We start from the raw sequence: 22,254 nt of genomic DNA, 5'->3' as shown, positions 1-22,254 counted from the left end.
TTCTATAGTTTTTGCTGTTAATCATACACTCAACACAGGAAATGATGTTTTCCTAATCATTTACACATTTATCAGAATTGCTTTAGAGTAATAATAAAAGGAAAAGTATACAAAAAGCAAGAATGAATATGCCAATAATAATAAATAAAATAAAATAAAAATAGATACAAACAAAATGGGGGAGGGGGGTAAAGAAAGTGGTGTGAGTCTAGAAGATGGAATTTTGCTAGAGAAAGGGGAGTAAAGGAAGAGAAGATGAAAACTGTAACATGTAGACAGAGATCATCAGAAAAGAAAAAAAAAATTGGAAAAAAGTTGAACTGTTAAGGTATTTCAGTGTTAGGATGGCTGTGCTAATAGTTTTTTTTTTTTTTGAGAACAAGAACACTGCATTGGAGAAAAATGTAAAAACTATTTAGAAAAACTGTAGAAGTTAGTTAACACATTTCACATGTCACATGTGCCACATAGGTACTACAGCAACAGATGACATGTGCGTGCATTTTTATGTCATTATATTTTCACATCAAAATATAAATAAAAATTTACTCAAATCTAAAAACATTCATGTGTACGCCAGTCCCTCATTAAAAAAAAGTGAGTAGACAAAAAAAAACTTGATAGTTCACATAATACAACACTGCAGACCAGTTTTCACAAAACTAGAAAACTTCACAAAATTAGATCAATTAAAATTAAAACTAACCAAATATCACACATTTTGAAATTTAGATTAAATGACGAAATTAAGAAAATCATGACCCCGTCTTATGCTACATGTAGTTATATTTTTGCTTGTAATTATCCATATATAGTTATATGCAACTTTATATAATCTACTTTGGCAGCTGCACCCAGTGGATACACATTTTCAATTAATGTGACTTTGGATGCCTAGAAAAGTTTCTTTATCCCCCAACCCCTGCCGGCAGAAAGGATCAGATATTGAAAGGTGTGTTTTTAATCTTCCCCCGTCCCCTTTTAAATGGTATAAAATAGTACTACAAACTCAGAATCATACTGAAATGTATCAATGTATGAAAGTCACATATATATCAAGGTGTGGAATATCTGGACATTCATAAATCAAAAGTGATTACATATTCATAGGAGGCTTGTTGCGAAAAGGAGCAGTGATACATAACTCCTAACAAGCCACATGTGAGACAGATCCACGGAGGGGTCCACATATGTACCTAAGTTAAGTGTGTTAATTTATGGCTGTTTGCTAAAGAGGGGGCAGATATTCCCTTGATACTCCTGCTACAGGAGGTTGTGATATATTTGAATATTAATGCAGAACTGCTTAAACTTCTCCTTTGTGTGGTTAAAGCTGCATGTGCATTGAGCTTAGAAACTTGGCAGAGGTTTAAAGAGGACCTAAAAAGACTAAATGAGTGTTGAACAAGCCGGCAAGAACAGTTGTAGAACACCTCAACCAGGGGCATCATGCTGTCATTATTTTTGAGGAGACGTGATTTGGGGGGAGGGGGGGTCGTCAAGTTTACTTCAACAGAAAAAACACACATACGAAGCTGGTTACGTGATGCAAATGTCAAAATGTATTAGTTTACACATAATTAACTATGGTAAAAGTGTTTTGAGGTCAAAACATATTATTGTGTAAAAAAAAGCTTTATTAATCAATTTTCTCCTGTAATCTTTTAATCAAAATTTGTGTTCATTTAAATACAATTTGCTGGTGTTTTACTGCCTCTAGTGTTCATTTAATCTGTAAACTGCAGTGAATTACCTGTAAAGGCATGTTTTTGGAGTTTTGCAAAAATGTAGGTAGAGGCATTGTTTTCCGAGCCTGTCCTCCAACAAAAAACAACCATATACATGTAGGTCGTCTGTTCAAGCATCTTAATACCACCTATATTTATGATTTAAAGTTAAGCACCTTCTAGTCGGCATAAAAATAATGACAGTATCGTGTTGCGTCTGTCGTCATGAAATGACGTAAAACTGTAATTACTAATCAAAATGCGCATTTATTTAAATGCGATGTGTGGACTTTTTACACCGATCTCACAGTAATTCATACATATTTTACAAGGTGGCTTATTCGTTCGAATGACCACACCTAACCCAACCCCTAAACCTGCCCCTCACAGAAATCATGCAAAATGTGGATTCATAGAGCATATACATTTTATGAGCACATGCGTTCTCTGGGATCAAACCCATGATCGTATGATTATGTACCGTCATACAACGCAATGCTCTACCAACTGAGCTATACAAAATAGGGGCCGATAGGGGCGCAATTGTAGTATATGCTCTGATGGGTCGTATTTCAGGGATTGGAGAAAAGGTTGGTTTTTCCAGTGATTTTGTGTTGTTTTTTACATCTAAAAAGAGAAAAATTCAAATTCTGCATTACTCCCAAACACCAAGCCGTGAGGCCAGCACCTCACAACACTTAAGAGTAATATGCTAATAATCATCAAAGTGCTCTGTGGACACCAAACAGCTTGCTGAATGCAAATTACACATCTTTATTCTAATCTTAAAATGTGGTGTTAATTATCTAGGTCTGACAGGGCTTGCACTTGTAAACAGTATGCTTGCGTGCCTTCATCGACTGCTCACTAAGAGCTGCTGGTCATCTGGGCAGGTTAGTAGAGCTTCTGTCAGTTACTCCATGAGATAGTGGTCCACAGTTGATTACATAACCCTGCACAAAACATAGACACTCTCTCTGTAAGGTTGTATGTAACACATGGCCCTTTAGTGGTGTGCTAAGAGCCTCTCCATCTCCCATTATGGCTCTAGCTGGCACATGTTATTCGCCAACTCACGCTTCTCTAAAAATACCCCGCACTGACCAAGCAGGGAATTCACTAGGGATACATGAACAAGTATTAAAAAAGTCAAAAAGCCTTTTTTAAATGATGCCCCCAATGAGAGAGACAAGCAAGTGAGTGCTGCTTACTTAGCAAATTAGTTTGCAAGCTAATGGCTAGCTACCCCACTAGTCACCCTAGTACATGATATAAAGCCATTAATGGCTCTATGAGCTTTCGAGTGAGAGATAGTAGAGCCCTTAGAAATCCTCCATGTTTGTCTCTTTATGTAGCAGAGAAAAATATACATGATGACCGAGAGAGCTAATGGAAAAGGTTTTAAATAGCATGATTCAGATAAGTAGTTTGAAAGCTACTTTGTTTAGCAAAGTCTACACAGTCATTTAATTGCATGCAGAGGTACAGTATGATAATGCCCCCAGCTATAGTACCTTAGTGAGTTACAGGCTGATTTGTCAGAGAAATACCAGAGCCAAACTAAACGTAATAAAATGTGTAACTCATAATTATATATAGTTTGGGTTGCAAAATAAAAGAGAGGGGGAAAAGCATCCTTTTTGTTGTTCAAGGCTGGTCGATCCTGTGTTTTGGTGAAAATTCACATGTCACTCAGCAGTAGGTAGCAGCTGGGTTTCAATTCACATATTTGGATGTAATTCTGGAGACATTACATAAAAATTTCTTGATGCAAACATCAAGATTTTAATAAAATTTACAAAATGTGTATAAAAACACTCCCTTAATTTATTTATTTATTTTTGGAATTATATTATATTATATGATATTATATTATATTATATTATATTATATTATATTATATTATATTATATTATATTATATTATATTATATTATATTATATTATATTATATTATTAATTTTGGTTGATATCCAATGCTTTGCATCACAATAAAACCCTGTATTTTGTTGCAAATTCCTCTGTCACTTAGTAGAAGCAGCTCATTTATGCTTATGCCAACATAAACAGGTTGTTCATTATTAAATAGATTACATAAAATTTAATTTTGCGTTTACGTTTTGATGTCTGGCTTTTTTGTTTCAGGACATTTTTCTTAATAAACAGCAAAAGAATGGCATCTATATGAATTGTGATTGTTTGTTTGGTTAGTTGGTTGCAACATTGTAAAATTCTTTACTGTCACTTTTGGTCAATGTAATGCCCTCTTGCCAAATAAAATTATTAATTTTGTAGAAAAAATGTCCTACTGACCCTAAAAGTTGAACAGTTGTGTATAATAAACAATTTGTGTACTGCATTGGGTCACCACTTGATTTCCAATGTAAAATCTTTTGCCTGAAGCAAAACCAGAGGAGAACCAGAGTTTCGGACACAGTACAATATAAGAGGTACATCTGTATGTACACACACACACACACACACACACACACAAATGTGACACTGGACCACAAAACCAGTCATAAAAGTCACTTTAGAAGAAAAGAACCTGCGCCTCTACATGGAGATGCAATCTGCAGGAGCATACTGCCCGCCCGCCTGCCCACCTAAGCCAGTCCACTGCACTTCAGGTTTATTAATGAGACTGCAATGGATGCAATGGGAGAGGGACTGTCATAGCCAATCACACAAAGTGACAGTACAGCCTCGAAACATACAGGCAGCACTTTTGTTTTATTATGCACTGCTCTCTTTGATTTGTGGAGGGCAAGAACTTGGAAGAGCTGCTCTATATCCCGGCACTGGCATTACCCCATGGGTCACAGCACTCAGCACGGAATAGTGCATTAGTAATTGTCCCATAGATTAATTCATGAGCCTGAGGATAAATCACAAAGCAGTAGACTGAGAGATGAACTTTGGTGCCATTCGTCAGATGTTTGACATGTATGACTGAGTGTAATAAAGAGCAGATGCAGAGCATGAAAGGGTACATAAAGATCAGAGAGGAAGAATGGAGGGACTCCGATTTACAGGATTATAAGCACTTCTGCAGGGCAATCAATAAAAATTAATTCCGATAAAATATTTAAAAGAGCAAAAATGACAAATGAAAGTATGTGCTGTTGAATGTATCCTGTCATTTGCTCTGGTAGCCTACTTTATACATCCACTTCATTTTAAAAATGACAAGCGGTTGTGCCCTCGAAGAATGTGTAGATAATGCCTTTGATGAAAAATTCAATTACAAATAATATGTGATGAGAAACTTGATTTAGTTTCTGATCCAATTAGATCTCTCGTCTTGCTCTTGAAGAGCATTTTGTAAAACTTTAAATGTAAAAGTTTGAAAGATTTGTCACCCACGCATGACCGTGTTAGATACAAAACACATCTTCTTAACAGATGCCTAGCATACTAGCATCACTAAACATTGCAGCTTTTCTAAAATCCTCTCATTTCTCTGACTGAGATATTCAGGGGATTAGCAGACCATTATTTTATTTGTGTTTTTTTAATAGTGCACAATGTCAAAGCTTAGTGGAGGCATTCCTCTAGCTGCAATTAGACGTGCCTTTTGAATATGCTAATATAAAAGTGGGTAAAATTGGTCCGTGTTAGACAAGTTAAGTCTGCTTAGTATTTTTCTCATATAGAGTTTTATTTTCCATAAAGTCAACATGAAATTTAAATATACCCTTCAAATGTTTGGGGTTGGTACGAATTATTTTTTTATTTTATTTTTTTGTCTCATATGCTCAACAAGGCAGCAAATTATAAAAAATTCAGTAAAAACATTAAAACTGTGAAATATATATATATATATTGTGACGAGTCAGCTGCCTCCTCCCTGATTATCACCGGCACCCCGTCCTAAATCGCCGCCCTTCACCAGGCTCCCGACTGGAGTGGGTGTGTGAGAGGAGGGGCGCTGGATGAGTCAGGGCTGGCGGCGTGTGATGGGGCACACCTGAAGGAAGTGGAGCCTCATTACCGCCGCTGTTTAAAAGCCCAACGCGCCTCTCCTCAGGAGACCGGTCTCTTCCCCGTGCATGCACACTGGTGTCCTCGTGGGTCCAGGAAGGGTGCGTTGAGGGACTCCCGCGCCACCAAGACGTGAGCTGCCGGACCCGCGATCCGGAGGAGAACCGCACCCGTTTACACGGCCGACGGGCCAGGATGCCGGGCCGTCCATCCCCTACCAGCGCCGCGGCCAACGAGAGAGACGCGGCCGCTAGGAGAAGAATTATGTTCAAATTCTTGCTGTGAACAAATCACTGTAGCAACACAGCACTTCTCTTCTTCACTTTGACTTATTGCTAACCACAATGGGTATAAAAAACTAAAATTGCAAATATTGTGTAATCATAAGCTCATGATGAAAACAACCACAGTAAGATGGTTTAATTTAGGCTTTAGGTGTCTTTATCTTGACGAGATTTAAAATATTGCTGATTTCAACGTTATACAGACTGCACACTTTGGCACAATGATATGGATAATCTCCCCCTGAACATTCCGATTATGATTGCAGAAATTAAGCTGCATATTTCCCAGAGGTATAGGAGTGTGTTTGTTTAGTGAACACAGCTACAGCATGACAAATTCCCTTCTATGAGGCTTCAGTTTCTAAGTCTTTAAGCTTGCTTACTTTTGCTACACATAACATTCACTCATCCCTCTTACATCCTGAGATTTGCTCTAATTTCCATCATCAACACCTCTGACCACAGTATTCCAAGGTCATTATTAGACAGCAGAATGTTTAAACCCTGGCTGAAATGTGAAGTGAATGTTTCTTGTAGTGTAGTGGACATTTATTGTGAATATGGCTTGAATGGACAGCTCATTTCTATGGTGTGAGCTGGATATTTGGCCATATTTGTCTTTCAGCACAAGCTAATAAAGCTGTACAAATCTCAGAACAGCCCCAAAAAATATTTTCCACATCTCAATTAGTTGATATTTGGCTTTCGCAGGAATAAGCTTGTTTGTTTGTGGCCTCAGGGCTCCCAAATACCGTCTCTAATAGGTCTCTATAGGGGCTTTCACACCAGAGGAACATTTTCATAGTTCCTATAACTACTGCTGGAAGTACCCGCTTTTTTCTGTGTTTGCACCTCAGGACCTAGAAATGATTTTATTTATAGAGACACCTGTTGGGGGGACTAAATGAGCTACTATTTTAGAGTAGGGTCAAACCCATCACAATAGGAGTGTAAGTGTATGTTTATTGGCCAATGCAGCGTAAACACACAGTTTACATGTACTTACTTCATAAGTGATGAAAACAGCAATAGATGGACCGATGCTGAGGTAAGCAGAATCACACACATGCATTGTATTACTCTCATGTACATGAGTCGAAGACTGACACGGAAGAGAAGAAAATGTTGAATAAAGTTGTTTCGTTTTTTTGTTTTCTTTGCACATAAAAAGTATTCTCGTAGCTTCATAAAATTAAGGTTGAACCATTCATGTCACATGGACTATTTAAAAAAATCTCTGTACTACATTTCTGGGCCTTAAAGAGCCAGTAAGATGAAAATTCTAAGCTTCCTATCACTGTTTATAAGTCCTGTACATTAGGTTTAAATCCATCCTAGGTTAAAAAATATTGTCATTTTGTCAAAATATAATTTTAAAATTACCTCAATTCTCAGAGATCCCCAAACGGCTCGCGCGAAGCTGTTCAAAAGATTCAGTTTCCTTAAACCACACCTTTCGGTAGCATACTGTGTTCTGATTGGTCAACTGACATAGTCAGTTTTGATTGGTTGTTCCGCACACAACTTCACGGTAAACTATGCGTTAGCATCTGTTTGGGGTGAATTATGTCTTATTCCTCTTACCGCGAAGCAAACAGTAAAATAAAAAACTTGAACAGTCTCGCTGCTTTTTCTTCTGTGTGGGTGTATTCAAGCCGCGCGCTTCAGTTTGAATCGGAATAGCGCGTTCAACGCGGGGGCGTGGTCACATTAGATATAACGAAGGGAGACATAAAAAACAGACATCGCGTTGTTTTCATATGGATTACTTTATCACAGAATATCTGTTTTCGGCAGCACTTGTTTAGTTTTAAAGTAGACATGTCAAGCTTTCCATAGATATCTCTCTCATGTCTCTTTGTTGAGTATTCACGGAGTTACACTTCATTTTAATGACGTTTTTGTAAATGAAGATCAGCGCAGAGAAAGGCTGCAGACAGCACTCAAACTGATAAGATGCTCGGGAGAAAACAAACACATAACTTCATAATCATACTTCGCGTTGTGATTCGGAGATGCTCGTTGGTCTAAATAAAGTTGGTAATGAACCATCTTTTATGGCCAAACGCTTTGAAAATCCCGCCTTGTACTCACCGAGATTAGAAAAGCAGTCATCAGTGAAATGTTGTGAACACAACAAGGATTTGTTGTACTGCTCTGGTATTGTGGTAAAAATGAGTTTTAGCCATTGGTTCTTCTGATCTTCATTCTTTGGCAGTGAAAATAAAACAAACTTGCCTTTACAATTAAAAACACACTCGACATGATGCTCTCACACCAACCAGAGCGTCTGTGTCTGGGGGTGGGGCAGGTCAGAGTTGTTTCTCCCAAGACGGTAGGCGGAGATTATTATGCAAAGTGTTCCTAGTGGCGTACATAGAGATGGGCAAAATATTTGAAATCTATAACGACTCGTTTCAGCGATTCAGAGTCGACTCCTTACTTTAGAAGCCAATAACTTTATAAATCGTGTACTCTTTGGTTTAATTACTTTGCACATTGTTTACACTGATGGACAGCTACATCATACACTGTAATACAGGTCATTTTTGATTTCCCATCTGTGTGGCTCTTTAAACTTTTCAGTTGTGTTGCTGTCTATGCAGTGTTAGAAAGCTCTTGGATTTCATAAAAATATCTTAATTTGTGTTCCAAAGGTGAACAAATGTATTATAGGTTTGGAATGACATGAGGGTGTGTAATTAATGACAGAATTTTTATTTTTGGCTGAACTTACGTTGTCAGCGGTAATTAATTGGTGAGTTGTTTGTTTACTTTTTAATTAGTCTTCCCATCAACACTATTATTTATTTAATTTAGGGGGTCTATTAAAACTCAGTGGGCTCAGGAGAGAAATAAGAGATGCTGTCGCTGGTGGACAGTGTCACTTTAATGGCATATTTTATTATATTATCATTGTTTTATATTCTGTTAATTATTTTCTCATCAATTAATTTGAGGGGCAATGCCACCTGACCTACTGTATATATATATATATATATATATATATATATATAGGCTGGTCTGACTAATATTTGTGTGTTGAGATAGAAACGAGGCACTGTAAGAAGGTAACATCAGATTATTAATACATCATGTGGTCCATGATCCAAAAGCACCTTTTTAAATGTCCATTGTAAATATTGTTGTGTGAGGCCACCAATGTCTAAAAAATGTGTTTATTCATGTCAGAATACATGAATAAATGGTTGTCAATAGAGAAAGATGTGTTTTTGCCTCTCAGAATAGAATGGTGCAGTTACATCTTCTACAGTCACAACTCCCCACAACAAACCAGGAGAGACTTCGTTAAAGTAGAATTAATTATGTACCTACAATGAATCCAGTCAATACAGCTTGGTGTGTTCAAAATACGTTCATGTGAAATTAGTGTTGGATAAGTCATTGCACTTAAAATAATAGCACATAATAAGCTGTATTATCTAACACAAACATTGACACAGGATTAATTTATTTGTATCAAACAGATTTTGAATACATTGGATTGTTTTTAATTTCCGTACTGAATATACACTTTTATTCACAGCGGTATGCCCATGAGTTGAGAGTGCTTACGCTTTATTACTAGTCTGCTTTAAGAGACAAGAACAAGTGCACTCAGAGTACAGCAACCACTGTGCTATTAGATGAAAAGCTCACTCCTGTGTCTAGAGCCTATAGTCATAACAGCATCTCCACCGCCTGGAGAAAAAGGGAGAGAAATCGTGTGTGCGCGCGATTGAATACTTGTATATGTGTGCATTATAGAAGTGTGTAGGTGAAATAGGGAGCAAAATAGTATGTGTGTATATAGGAGACAGACAGCCAGCAAGAGGGAAAGACAGAATAACAAGTTTTGGGTTTGTGTTTGTCTGTCATTCGAGGTAACATAGGCTGGGGAAAAGTCGCTTCTGTCTTCGCTTTAAGTAGATCAGACACAGTTAGGGTCTGGCAAAGGAAATAGTTTTCATCTGTAAAATGCTTATCACAAATGTTTGGGGGTATGTATATATATATATATATATATATATATATATATATATATATATATATATATATATATATATATATATATATATATATATATATATATATATATATATATATATATATATATATATATATTAAATTGTTGCATTTCAAACATAAAACATTTCAGAACTGACTATTTTTCTAATTTTTTCATAACTTTCTCATCATAATCATAACTACATACCACATTATTTGCTGCAACTGTGACTCTATATCTCACAATGTCACAATTGCAACACATTTTCTCAGAATTTCATGTTCATATTTCACACTTGTTACTGTATTTCTCATATTTGTGACTTTATTTCTTTGTAACTGCGACTTTGTGTCTCACAACTGCAATTTATACCTAACGAATTCAACTTTATTTCTCACAGTTACATTGTTATATCTCACAGTGTGACTATTTCTCATTTCAAACATAATTATGTTATTCTTACAATAACCTGATTTATGTTTTTCTCTGAAACAGTACAGACATCCATAAGATGCTGTTTGGGAACAAAGGCAGTCAAAATGCAATGAGCGAGATCAAATTCCTATGCATAATTTCAGCCATCGCCATGTTGTGAATGGTCCCTACAAACAAGGCCATTTATCAGGTGTTGGACACTAAGATTTACTGCAGTTATTCAAAGAGTAGTTCAAGCATTGCACTGACCCTTCAGTAAACTGGTTTAACCTACATCCTAATATGTTCTCTGATCATTCTCTTGTGATGTGCTGGCAAACATCCAAAGGTCTTGATCACAACAGAAACTGCATTTGCTTACTGTCAAAAGGAAACAAACCATTTCTTACAGAGAATTTTAAAAGGTCAGTTTGACTTTCTGGCCTTGTGTACAAACTTATCTTGATGAATACAAGACAAGCCGCTTTGCTAAAGAGTGTTTCCATTCAAATCAATTTCAAATCAGTCATACAAAACTAAAAAGGCAGCTCATTAGGAACATTGTAGAATCTACGCACCTCCGCCAAAGACAAATGTTGTTATTTCAGCTTGCCACTACATTCAAGTTGTTGTTTAAGGTCCCTTAATACCCAATTTACTAACAGAAATTAAGTGAATTAATCTTTCAGGGACTGCCTGCACAGATGCCTGCCATTTGCTTTTAAATGGGGAAAGTGCTGGTATAGAAATGACAGACAAATACAGAGACAAGCAAAGAAATAAATGAATGTAGCAGCTTATGTATTCAGTTTACCTTACCAAGTGGCCTTAGACAGACTCACTGCATCTAGCCTACATGTTTTGTAAGGACAAGCAAATTGGCTTGAACTCAGGTGACCAAGCGTTACATCCTGAGGCAGCAGTCTTGTTTTCCCATAGGGTGTGCAACTAAAGAACTGAACCAGACGAGTGGGTTTAATTTCAGTGTTTTCCTAGCATTGTGTTGCGCAGTAATAGTCTAAGTCTTAATTGCTATGCTTTAGCAAAGTCCTTTGTTTCTATCTGTCAAATAAAAAACCCATTTTGTTGATTATGGGTAACAACGTTTGTTCTGCTCAATTGCTGCTTCTAGAACAGACAGAAGTGTTGATTTAAATACTTTGGCATGACATCATCTATGCAAAGAAGCAACCCAGGCTCATTGGAAATATGTGCCTTTACATACCTTTCTGCAACACCGTAATCATGCACCTCGCGGCAGTTTCAAAGTGAAATGTCCAGAGAGTGGCGCTAAAACACACTTTTAATGTGTGACAATGGCATGTTTTTTATTGCATTGTCACAGGCACATATTGCAGTGTTTTATAATGCTGCTTGAGGTACATATTTAGCTGTTCAGAAATCAAATATTCAGGGAGTGTTGATAAAGGGAGTGTTGTTAAAGGTAGGGGATATTGGTGTTGGAAATATCCCCTACACCAAACCAAACCCTAAACCTACCTAATAGTGTTAACACATGCAAAAGTAATATAAAAATGTATACACTGATGCAACCATGCTATTTTAACTTCTATATGCAGATTTGAGTTGTTTGGACTCTCAGAGTTCTGTCCAATGCGTATCACGTGAGCTACTAAGCAAACCTACTGAATTAGAAAACTCATGCATGTTTACTGCCTCTAGTGTTCATTTTAACTGGAAACTGCAGTGAATCGTACATAGTCTTTTAATTTTTGCAGAAATGTATGTAGAGGCACGTATTTCCAATGAGCATATATGTTGCTATGTATCTCAGAATTGCAACTTTATTTCTAAAAACTGCAATTTATTTCTCACAACTGTAACTTTGTTCTCAGATTTTTTTCTCATAACTGAATAACACTTCTGTAATAGGCATAATAACACAAAGGTAATTGCCACCTTGAGATGAATTTCTTATGAAACCTTGGTCTCTAAGAGGAGTCATCATTGAGCAACATCCACAGTGACACGTTCACATTCCACTAAAATAACTTTGCTTCTGACCGGGTCATTGAGCTGCCACTTTGACTATCTTTGGCTGCTTTAGAAAGCACAAAACCTGACAGCCAGCCACACTGATCGTGTGCATGATGTGATTAAGGAAATAACACTAATGCCGTCCATTGTCCGGAGTAATTACAAATGATTCTGCTTATGTGATGTGGTGAAACTAAAGTGAATAAAAAAAGCTCCATCTAACTTTCACTGCAGGCAGCAGCCCCCATATGAGCCAAATCAATCCAGTTACCTTTTCTTTTTAATCAGACCTTTGAGCGCTCATAGGGAGATGGATGTTTATATCAAATGCTCTGGTAGCCTTGGCTAACAAAGAGAGAAAGAGATTTCAAAACCTCTGCAACTCAATTAACATTTGCAAACTTTATCTCAAACCTCAATCCATCTGTCAGAGGGAGAATCAACTATCTCAGCTACTCAGTTTCTCTCCCACATGTAGCCACAGAGCTGGAAAGATTAATTAAAAATGTCCGTAAGTGAATGATCTTGTTGATTAATCATTGTTTTGGCAAGCTTTTATTTGAGTCTCGGCTGCTTCTAAATTTGGGCCATTAAGTGACTGGCTATTCCAGGCTGTTAATCTTATTATTCCTGGCTACCTGTAGTCTGTCCGGCGATAAACCTTTTCACTTACTTGCATGCTTGCAGCAATAAATGTGTGTAATAAATCAATACTGGCGAAATCAGTCATTCATAATTTTCACGGATTGAAAAATGGTTGACTATGAGCTGGTTTCGGTGTTGATGCAGAACAAACATGGATTTTATATTATGAGACCTACTATTCCAATTATTTCTAAGAACCAATTTCTCCTTGACTCTATTGATTTTGCAGTGCTAACTCTCTGCAAGGCAATTAGCCAAGTAATTAAATTATGTAGTAATATTAAAATGGTGGGCGCTTCAGGCTATATTAAAACCAATGCCTAATTCTACAACACGGTGTGCTTACAAAAACTATTTTTTATTTCTTTTAGATAAGTATGTTCCTTATACATATATATATATATATATATATATATATATATATATATATATATATATATATATATATATATATATATATATATATATATATATATATATATATATATATATATATATATATATGAGAGACTCTAACTGTTATATTATGACAATAAAAGCAAATTATATTTATTCATCAATAAACAAGTAGAAAAATAAAGTAGAAAAGGATACAATTTCACTGCTACGAAAACAACTCTCTCCCAGCTAACAGAACACTACCATGCTACTTTGTTCATCCAACAGCCAACTGTTTAAGAGCTGAACAGAAGCAGAGTTGACAGTCAAGGTAAAGCGTCAGTGTTAAGGGCAGCTCAGCAGGGAATCCAGCAGCTTATTTCCAGCTTATGACTCATAAAACTACATTTTAAAAATAATCTGCCAATGTGTTCAAATGTGGCATGTGAAGAATTTGAACATCAGAGTTCCTTAACTTATTTGTAATAGGGAGAGCATGACGTGTTGTATTGTAATGCTGAGTGAGTTGTAACACTGTCAGATTTAACGAGCACCACCAGGAGAAACACTGAGCTAAGAAAGTAAAATTACACATCTGGTTTATGATTTGTGATCATGTTAACTGACAGTATATGGCAGAACTGATAGCATCTGAATCAGCAGGTTGTCTCATTTAATCTGATGTATAACATCCACAAGCTTTTCATCTACATCTAGCAATATTGTGGCTGACCAGACAGGGAAGGTTGTCACACTTTCCAATCTACTGGCTCAAAATACACAGAATGGTACATTTGAAATTAATTTTGTTAAAAAAAAAAAATATATATATATATATATATATATATATATATATATATATATATATATATATATATATATATATATATATATATATATATATTATTGTCTATGGTGCATATTTTTAATTGACTTATTTTAATGGAATTAAATTATTCCAATATGTTTACCGTTTTGGAAAAAAAAATCAAAGGAATTCAAAATAAATTAAAATGATAGGGGATGGCAATAAAATATTTGTATTCATTTTAATAAATATATATTTTAATATAAAACGTTATGCAAGTTCGACCACAATAAATCCATTCATAAAACTTAATGTTTTCTATGAGTGTTACAGTAGTGATAGTGGGTTAGGCTGTAACCGCAGCTGTTGTACTTGTAAAAAGATGACATAATTTAGCAATATATTTATAAACAACCTTAATATGAGAATAAAGTTTAAGGTCTCGACGTTTAAACAAAATGTGTTGCAACACTTCCCGATTTCCATGGAATTTCACTGGTCTGGTTCGACAAAACAGAAACGCTGTCGCATGCAGTGCCACCGGGATGCTTTAGGTTAACGTTTTTAGGTTAAAATCATCTCCACCATCTAAATATATGAACCATCTTTCCGTCAAAGGCTCGATTTATTGTTGGTCTTTGCCGACCGTGATGAACTGCAATGTAGCACAATGACCACACGACTAACATGCGACTGCAAATAATGCAAGTTCTTCAGAAGAATCCATAACTATACACCAGTTCCATCTGTAGAGTACATGCCACCGGACTTATAGACTAAAGCACCCCAGCGTGCCAGATGCCTCCCGGTGTCCACCAATGCAAAAACAAAAAATGCCACGGAATCAACTGCAACTTACGGGATGATGGAGAAGCTGCCCGAGAGATGCTGATGTGGCTTAAAATCCACAGCATGAGCTTCAGTCCGGTCCCGGCGTGTGGCTCCATATTCGACTACAGTGTGATGAGCGGAGACGCAGTTACTTTTCCTTGTCGCGCGCGCTGTCCGGAAGAGCAGCTCCACAGAGCGAAGCCTCTAGATGAGCGAGACCCGCACTAACCGACGCTTCTCAGTTTTGGTACTCAGTGTCGATGAAATTCAGCCTAAGAGACCGGCTTTTCAACAGCAAAAGACTACAGCGGAGCACTTTAATGCGGTATTTCAAGCCATTTCGAAGCGCGTGGCGCCGCGCGCTTCTGTAGCAATGTGACGCCTGTCTCGCGGAGGTCGCTGTCCAGGTGCTGAAGTTACTCCACGCAGCGCGCGCTCGTCCATATAAACACAGAACCCCTCTCTCCTCAGAGTTGGTACGTTCCACGAAACAGTGGAGCAGCCCTCGCGGGACAGGGGCCATTGCTTTGAGCGCCTTCTCATGGGCAGCGGAGAATAGATAGCATTTGAATGAGAGACGCTTTTGTGTTTGTAACTAAAGCTGTTTCTGCAGGACTGATGATAATGGGCCAGATCTTGGCCGTGGAGTTCGCTCAAATTACAACGAGTCGTACGAGATGTAATTGTAAAGAATTATTACTGCAGAAGTATGCACAGAAATATAGACTTGTTGTACAAACGTGTCCGTTAGAGGGGTCTGTGGAAAATCGATTGAGAGAAAGAAAAGGTTTATGGCTGTCAAAGTTAAGATGACGTTACCTTGAAATTATAATGAAGTCTCATTGTTAACGTATTGACTAACAACGAGCAATGCGTTATAGTAATTGTTAATCTTTGGTCAAATAACTATTTATTGCAGCTATTTCTTGAAAGTTAATGTTAGACAAAGATTAAAAAATTAAAACGTTTTATTTTAATAATGTAATAATAAATGCTGAAATTGAAATTAAATAGAAGTATTTTAGTTCATGTTAACAAATAGAAACTACTGTAAAGTGTATATTTTTAACACATACCAATCTGGTTTCATTCTGTATTTAAGAAGGATGGAAATACATGATTCTTAGTTTTTAACAGTAAAATAAAAATAAAATAAATAAATAAACAAAAACTGCATTTTTATGAGAAAAAATATTTGTAATTCGAAATAGTTCTCTCCTTTCTCCTCTATGGCTCTGAATCAATGTTTATTATGAAAAGGGAAATAATTAACAGTATTATATTAAGCAGCTAATTCTTTCATATATATACATATATATATATATATATATATATATATATATATATATATATATATATATATATATATATATATATATATATATATATATATATATATATATATATATATATATATATATATATATATATATATATATATATATATATATATATATATATATATACATATATTATGTAAGCACTCACATTTCTTTCTCACCTTTTATTAACAATTTTGTATAATAAGTCCTGCAATTTGTAAATAATGTTGCAGGGCAAATCATTTAATTGGTGAAAATATAAAGAAAAAAATAAAGGAATCTGTATTGGTTTTTATTAAAGAAAGTGCATGAAAGACTAATTTTAATCTTAACATAGCTGTTATATTCATAGAAAGTATTTTCTTTGCAGACTTAAAGACTTGTGATATTAATAGTTAATAATATAAATTATTATTTTAACATGAATAAAATTTTATTTAGACAGTATTACAAACAATTATTTTAAGTTACAAAACACTTTTAAAAAGTCAGAATCACGTTAATCCTCTTGTACTTTCCAGGGTATCTTTTTTTTTTTTTTTTGGAAGACATATGAATTGGATTCACAGCCTCCTGAGAATATTGTCTCTTCACTGGTTTTTTCTTCCTGTCTGGAACAAAAGTGCCCAGCAATCCTCACCTGCGTATTCTTGGATTTTTGTGTGATATTTACCCACCTGTTTGAAAAGCAAACTCTCAGAAGAGTGTGAAAGAAACACCATCTGTGCAAAGGCAGAGAAGGACAGCAGATATGTTCACTTTTCTCCAGGTTCTCGTCTATCAAAATCTGTGCTGCTGAAAATGCAACACATCTCATCCTGTGATTTTTCCTCTATGGCTGAGCAGGTGCTTGGCGTAATCACTTCAGGATGGAGATAAACATTTGCTTTGCAGTGCATCAACAAGCACATTAGGTAAAAAATAAAAACATAAATAAAAGGTTCACGCAAAAAAACAATACTGTCATCAAACCCATGTCATTCCAAACCCAGAACTTTCTTTCTTGTGTGGAACATGAAATGGAATGTTTATCAGAATATCTGAGCTGCTCTCTTCCACACAATGAAAGTGGATTGGCAAACAAGGGATTTCAAGCTATAAAAAAGCATCACAGTAGTCCATATAGTAGAAATCTAGCTTTATGCAAGGAATAGACGTGATAGTTTTGTGTAGTTATATACTAAACATCTTGGTCACCAAATAAGTCCATAATCATAATAACGTGTCCTCCAGAGAAAAAGTCTTTAAAAGTTCATATCATCTTATAGAAGGATTTGATTCTTACTAACACACTTTTTTTTCTTCACAAGGCATTGATTGATGTACTGGAGTCATATAGATTACTTATGAATTATTATGATGTTTTATAAGCTGTTTGGACGGCACCCATTCACTACAGAGGATCCCTAAGTGAACAAGTGATGCAATGTTTAATTAAAACTCATACATCTTCGATGACCTGATGATGAGTAAATTCTCAGCAAATTTTCATTTTTAGGTCAATTATTTATTTTAATTTTATGAGTAAACATCCATGCGCTACATTTTGGACTATCTTGTGTTGCAAGAATGTTTAGTTACATATCAGACTATAATTAATCATGCAATAAAAACCTAATGCACCCATCTTGAAACTATATTACTGTATATGAAAGTTATGTTTATGAAAATCAATAATACATCTGTTGGGTAAGACTAGGAAACCCACATCAAAGAGCATAACAAAACAACTTATAGTTAATAAATGTTAGATCAAGGAATACAATACGAACTCTTTGAAACTTCAAACTAATGCTATATTGATAGTAATATCATTAAGAACTAATTTTCAAAGACTTAAAAATTCTCATATAAAATTACTTTTAATTATCACCTTTAGCTCACAAATACATGGTATATTTAATGGTCTTTTCTGGTATTCCACTAGACAAAGTACCAACATCTGTCATCCTTTCATTCCAATAATCAAATTCTAGCATTATTTCTCCTTTATTCATAATGGATTACCTCATCTTTAGAGGTCAACAGTTCATTATATTCAAATGAGATGTCTCTCATATAAATCAGTGGACCTGAGAATGAAATCAGATTTCGAGGGTAGAAACGCTAATGTCATGGAATTATAAATCCTGAAAAGACTGACTCTTTGTGACCTATGAGCTTTGCAGATGTCTCTGAAAAATGGAATTACCTGAATTGCTGTGGTGAGCATATTCATTTAGCTGTTTGAGAGAATAATTGGTTCCTGAAATATTGCATAGAAATAATTAACCAAAGGAACCAGCGGAAGGGAGTCCAAGAAAAAATGTTAGATGATAGGCATCCTAATACCTCATCTAAGAGCTCAATAGTCTCTCAATTAATTAATTGCATATTTTCTACTGAAGAACAGACTTTACATAATAAAATCAACATTGATCTCATGATCCAATGATACAGAGATATTTTTTAAAGCTTTTTCTCTATAATTTAAAATACAGCAACTGGCAAAATGGTAAAATAAACTTGCATGACTAGTTTCCAACATCAGGAGCTAAACCCATGGAAAATATATTGTGGGTTATATTATATATACATAACCCCCTTTACAAATACATGCTGGTTCTTATTTTGTCCACAGTGGACTGATATGTTAGTTCAAAAATACATACAATTCAAACAACCAATTAAATTACCTCACAAATCTGAAATTGCAAGACAAAAAAAAGTTGTGAGATATAAACTTTTCTGAATTTTTCTCACAATTCCAAGTTTACATCTTGTAATTTTGCTTGTTTGTTTTGTTTTTTACCACCAAAAAATACAATTAAAAAAGGAATTAATTTTTTTTTAGAATTGCATGTTTATATACCACATTTTGTTTATATCTCATAATTCATAGTTTATATCTTGCATTTCTGAGTTCATATTTTCTGAGTTTTATCTCCATTTTATATTTAGAGTTTCAAACTCTTAAAATTTTAATATTACTACATTATACTGACACAAAATGGCAAACTTCACTCGCCTTTTGTATTGCTCCATACTCATCTTCTGTGGCTGTGGAACTTAAATGCAAGGGGAAATTGGACAAACACAGGTGTACAGAATAACTTATTAACTAAACTAGGACAGGAACACGACCAAATATGGATAAACAGGAACAGAAACTAGGGCAAAACATTACACAGACCAGTCCAGAATCCTGACAATATGCCCCCTCCTGGAAGGTGCATCCTCGTACCATAGCAACATCAGAGGAAGGCATGGGTGGGCACTTGGGAGGAGGTTCAGGAGGAGAATGGATATCCATGAGGAGGCCGGCAGACAGAGCCTGGGGTGCGATGAAGGAGGGAGGAACCAGGGAGGAGACAGGAGGGACCCGGAGTAGGAGGAGCACAGCAGGACCCAGGCCACTGCCATAATAGCGGCCCACGGTGGAGACCACGGTGTGAGGAGCCATTGAGGAGGGACAGCTGCTGACTCCAGGGGGCCGACCAACGGTGGCGAAGAAGGTGAAGGAGGAGCCCGAGGCAGAGACGGAGAGCCAACGAGCTGGGGGATGCCCAGGATCGGGAGGCCAGGGTGGAGTAACTGAGGACCAAGTTGGAGCTGGCGGGAGGAAGGAGTCCAGAAGCGAAGACGGGTCGATGCCGACCAAGGCGGAGCCGGAGGGATGAGGGAGCCCAGTGGAGCTGATGGATCGATGGTTGACAGTGGAGATGATGAGCGACGCTGGAGGATGGCAGTGCATAATGATGAGTGGGAGGACGGGCATTTTCGAGGAGCGGACACTGGAGGGCATTTTCGAGGAGTAGGCACGGGAGGATTAGAAGCACCCTCAGGGTTTGGACGAGGGAACCAATGACAAACGAGGGCTGGGTGGGACCAACAGAGATGATAGAGAGAGGAGGGGGGGTCGTTAGGCCTATTTTAGGGGGGCTGAAGCCACCCCAAAATGTTCCTAAGCCCCCCTAAATGATAATAAGAACAACAGTTCAACAAGTCAATAACAATTTGACTTATCAACAACCGTATCCTCATTCATATTTAGATGCAACAAATGATATATATCCAGCTGCAAAAAATAGGCGAAAAGTCGGAAGTTAGACGGAAGTACAAAGAGTCGATGTCTTGTTGCATTGGTGTGAACTGGCAGCTTTCAGAGCATTGAAGACCACATTTCAGTCTTTACAATATTCATTCCATTGTCTGACAACAGAAGTATTAAAATATAGTAATAAAAACAATTTTATTGAGAATTTGACTGCATTAAAATGCAGTACGTGAGCACAGGAGGCAAGACAATACGATGCACATATGTCATGAATATGCTAATGAGCGTATGGTGTCATCTAGTGACTTTTCAGGCGGGGTTTAGCTTCTTTTCATTGAAAGAAGTTGGCAACACCGATACACACGCTAATGGTGAAAGGAAAATTGGTAAATGTTGTGATACAGAGTGAAATTGTACGTTGTTTTTCATTACCTACTTACCTTTAGCTACGTTTTCTTGAGGTAAAGGAATGGGTAAAGGAAAACTGTAGTCTAGCTAGAGTGAACAAGCAAAATACAAAAAATGGTTAACTTAACAAGCTAATCACAACTCTTTATTCTATGCCTATAATATAACATCTATCTCTATAATAGGCATATTCTAAAACAATATCAATCCCCACAGAATGTTGTTGTCACTGAAAACTAAATGTCATAGGGTCTCTGTTAATGCTATTACCGTTGTATCCTTAACTTCACTGAGCAGATGAGATGGATATTCTAAGATATTTTAGCAGAGAGAAAGAGAAGCAGGCCAGTTGATTCTGAGGGAGCTGGTGTGATTGAGGTCACTAATGGTCTATAGGTCTAAGTATTGTTTTGTTTTCTTCTAACAATAAGCATTTGTTGGCAGGTCTAAGCACTATGCATAGCATAAACTAAATTATTTCATTATATTTATTATATATGCTAGCTATGTTCTAACTAGGGCTGAGACTATTATAATCCTGATTAATCACATCCAAAGTAAAAGTTTGTATTTACATAATAAATGTGTGTGTACTCTCACCGTGTATAATTATTTTATATACATATAAATACACACATATGCTTGTACATGAGTGCAAAGATTTAGCAAACGCAAGTTACAAATACCCTGGGGGCTAAGACCCCCTGTCTTCCATTCCTAGTGATGTCCCTCTGCAGGGGGCAGAGCTCCACTCCGCGCTCACACCATCCACGGCTTGCTCCCTCGTGGTGGGCACTGTCTCCAGCTCTTTCACCTGGTCTGACAGGTTGGGCTCAACTTCCGGGTTGATCCTCTGCTCAGTCGGTTGGCCTTGCTCTGGCTCATGGATTGCAGCTGGAAATGGCTCTTCATCATCGGTGTGCTCAGGCTCATGCTCCATACTGGGGAGGGAGATGGTGGGCTGGGCTCTGGATCAGAAGTGGCTCTTTAGTCCACTCCACAAAGGCGGTTGAATTTCGAGGACCTTCCTTGGACAATGGCTCTCTGCATGCGATGTTTCGCATCGTATGTGCTTCGCTCATATCATAGAAAGCACGTCGGGGAAAAAAGGACTGAGCGAAAAAATGGAAAACAAATGGAAGGGGGGCAAATGGAGGTAATTGTTTCGGTCTGATATTCTGTTAGGAGCTGACACTTGGCAGACAGGAACACAGGAAACACATGGGTTGATGTTTATTCTCAGACAAAGACAGACAGACCAAATAAGGATAAACAGGAACAGAAACTGGGGCATAACATGACATAGACCAGTCCAAAATCCTGACACACTACAAGAGTTTTGGTCTTAATAAAAAATGCTGATTAAAAATGTACACAAAATCAACCGTACAACTCACCTTAACTCTCAAGT

General features: G+C 36.7%; 1 protein-coding gene across 1 annotated transcript in view; it reads right to left on the bottom strand.

Moving 5' to 3' along the window:
• cntnap2a (contactin associated protein 2a) overlaps positions 1 to 15,501 on the bottom strand; it is a 337,198-nt gene extending 321,697 nt beyond the window's left edge. The window contains exon 1 of the mRNA XM_052596190.1: positions 15,106 to 15,501. Within this exon, the coding sequence (XP_052452150.1) occupies positions 15,106 to 15,193 (88 nt within the window). The 5' untranslated portion in view covers positions 15,194 to 15,501. The remainder of the gene's footprint in view (positions 1 to 15,105) is intronic.
• Positions 15,502 to 22,254: the final 6,753 nt, after the last annotated feature.

This window comes from Carassius gibelio, chromosome B24, assembly GCF_023724105.1.
Source record: "Carassius gibelio isolate Cgi1373 ecotype wild population from Czech Republic chromosome B24, carGib1.2-hapl.c, whole genome shotgun sequence".
NCBI classification, from domain to species: domain Eukaryota; kingdom Metazoa; phylum Chordata; class Actinopteri; order Cypriniformes; family Cyprinidae; genus Carassius; species Carassius gibelio.
The sequence above is the reverse complement of the archived record's forward strand: the minus strand, read 5'-3'. Positions and strand labels throughout refer to the sequence as shown.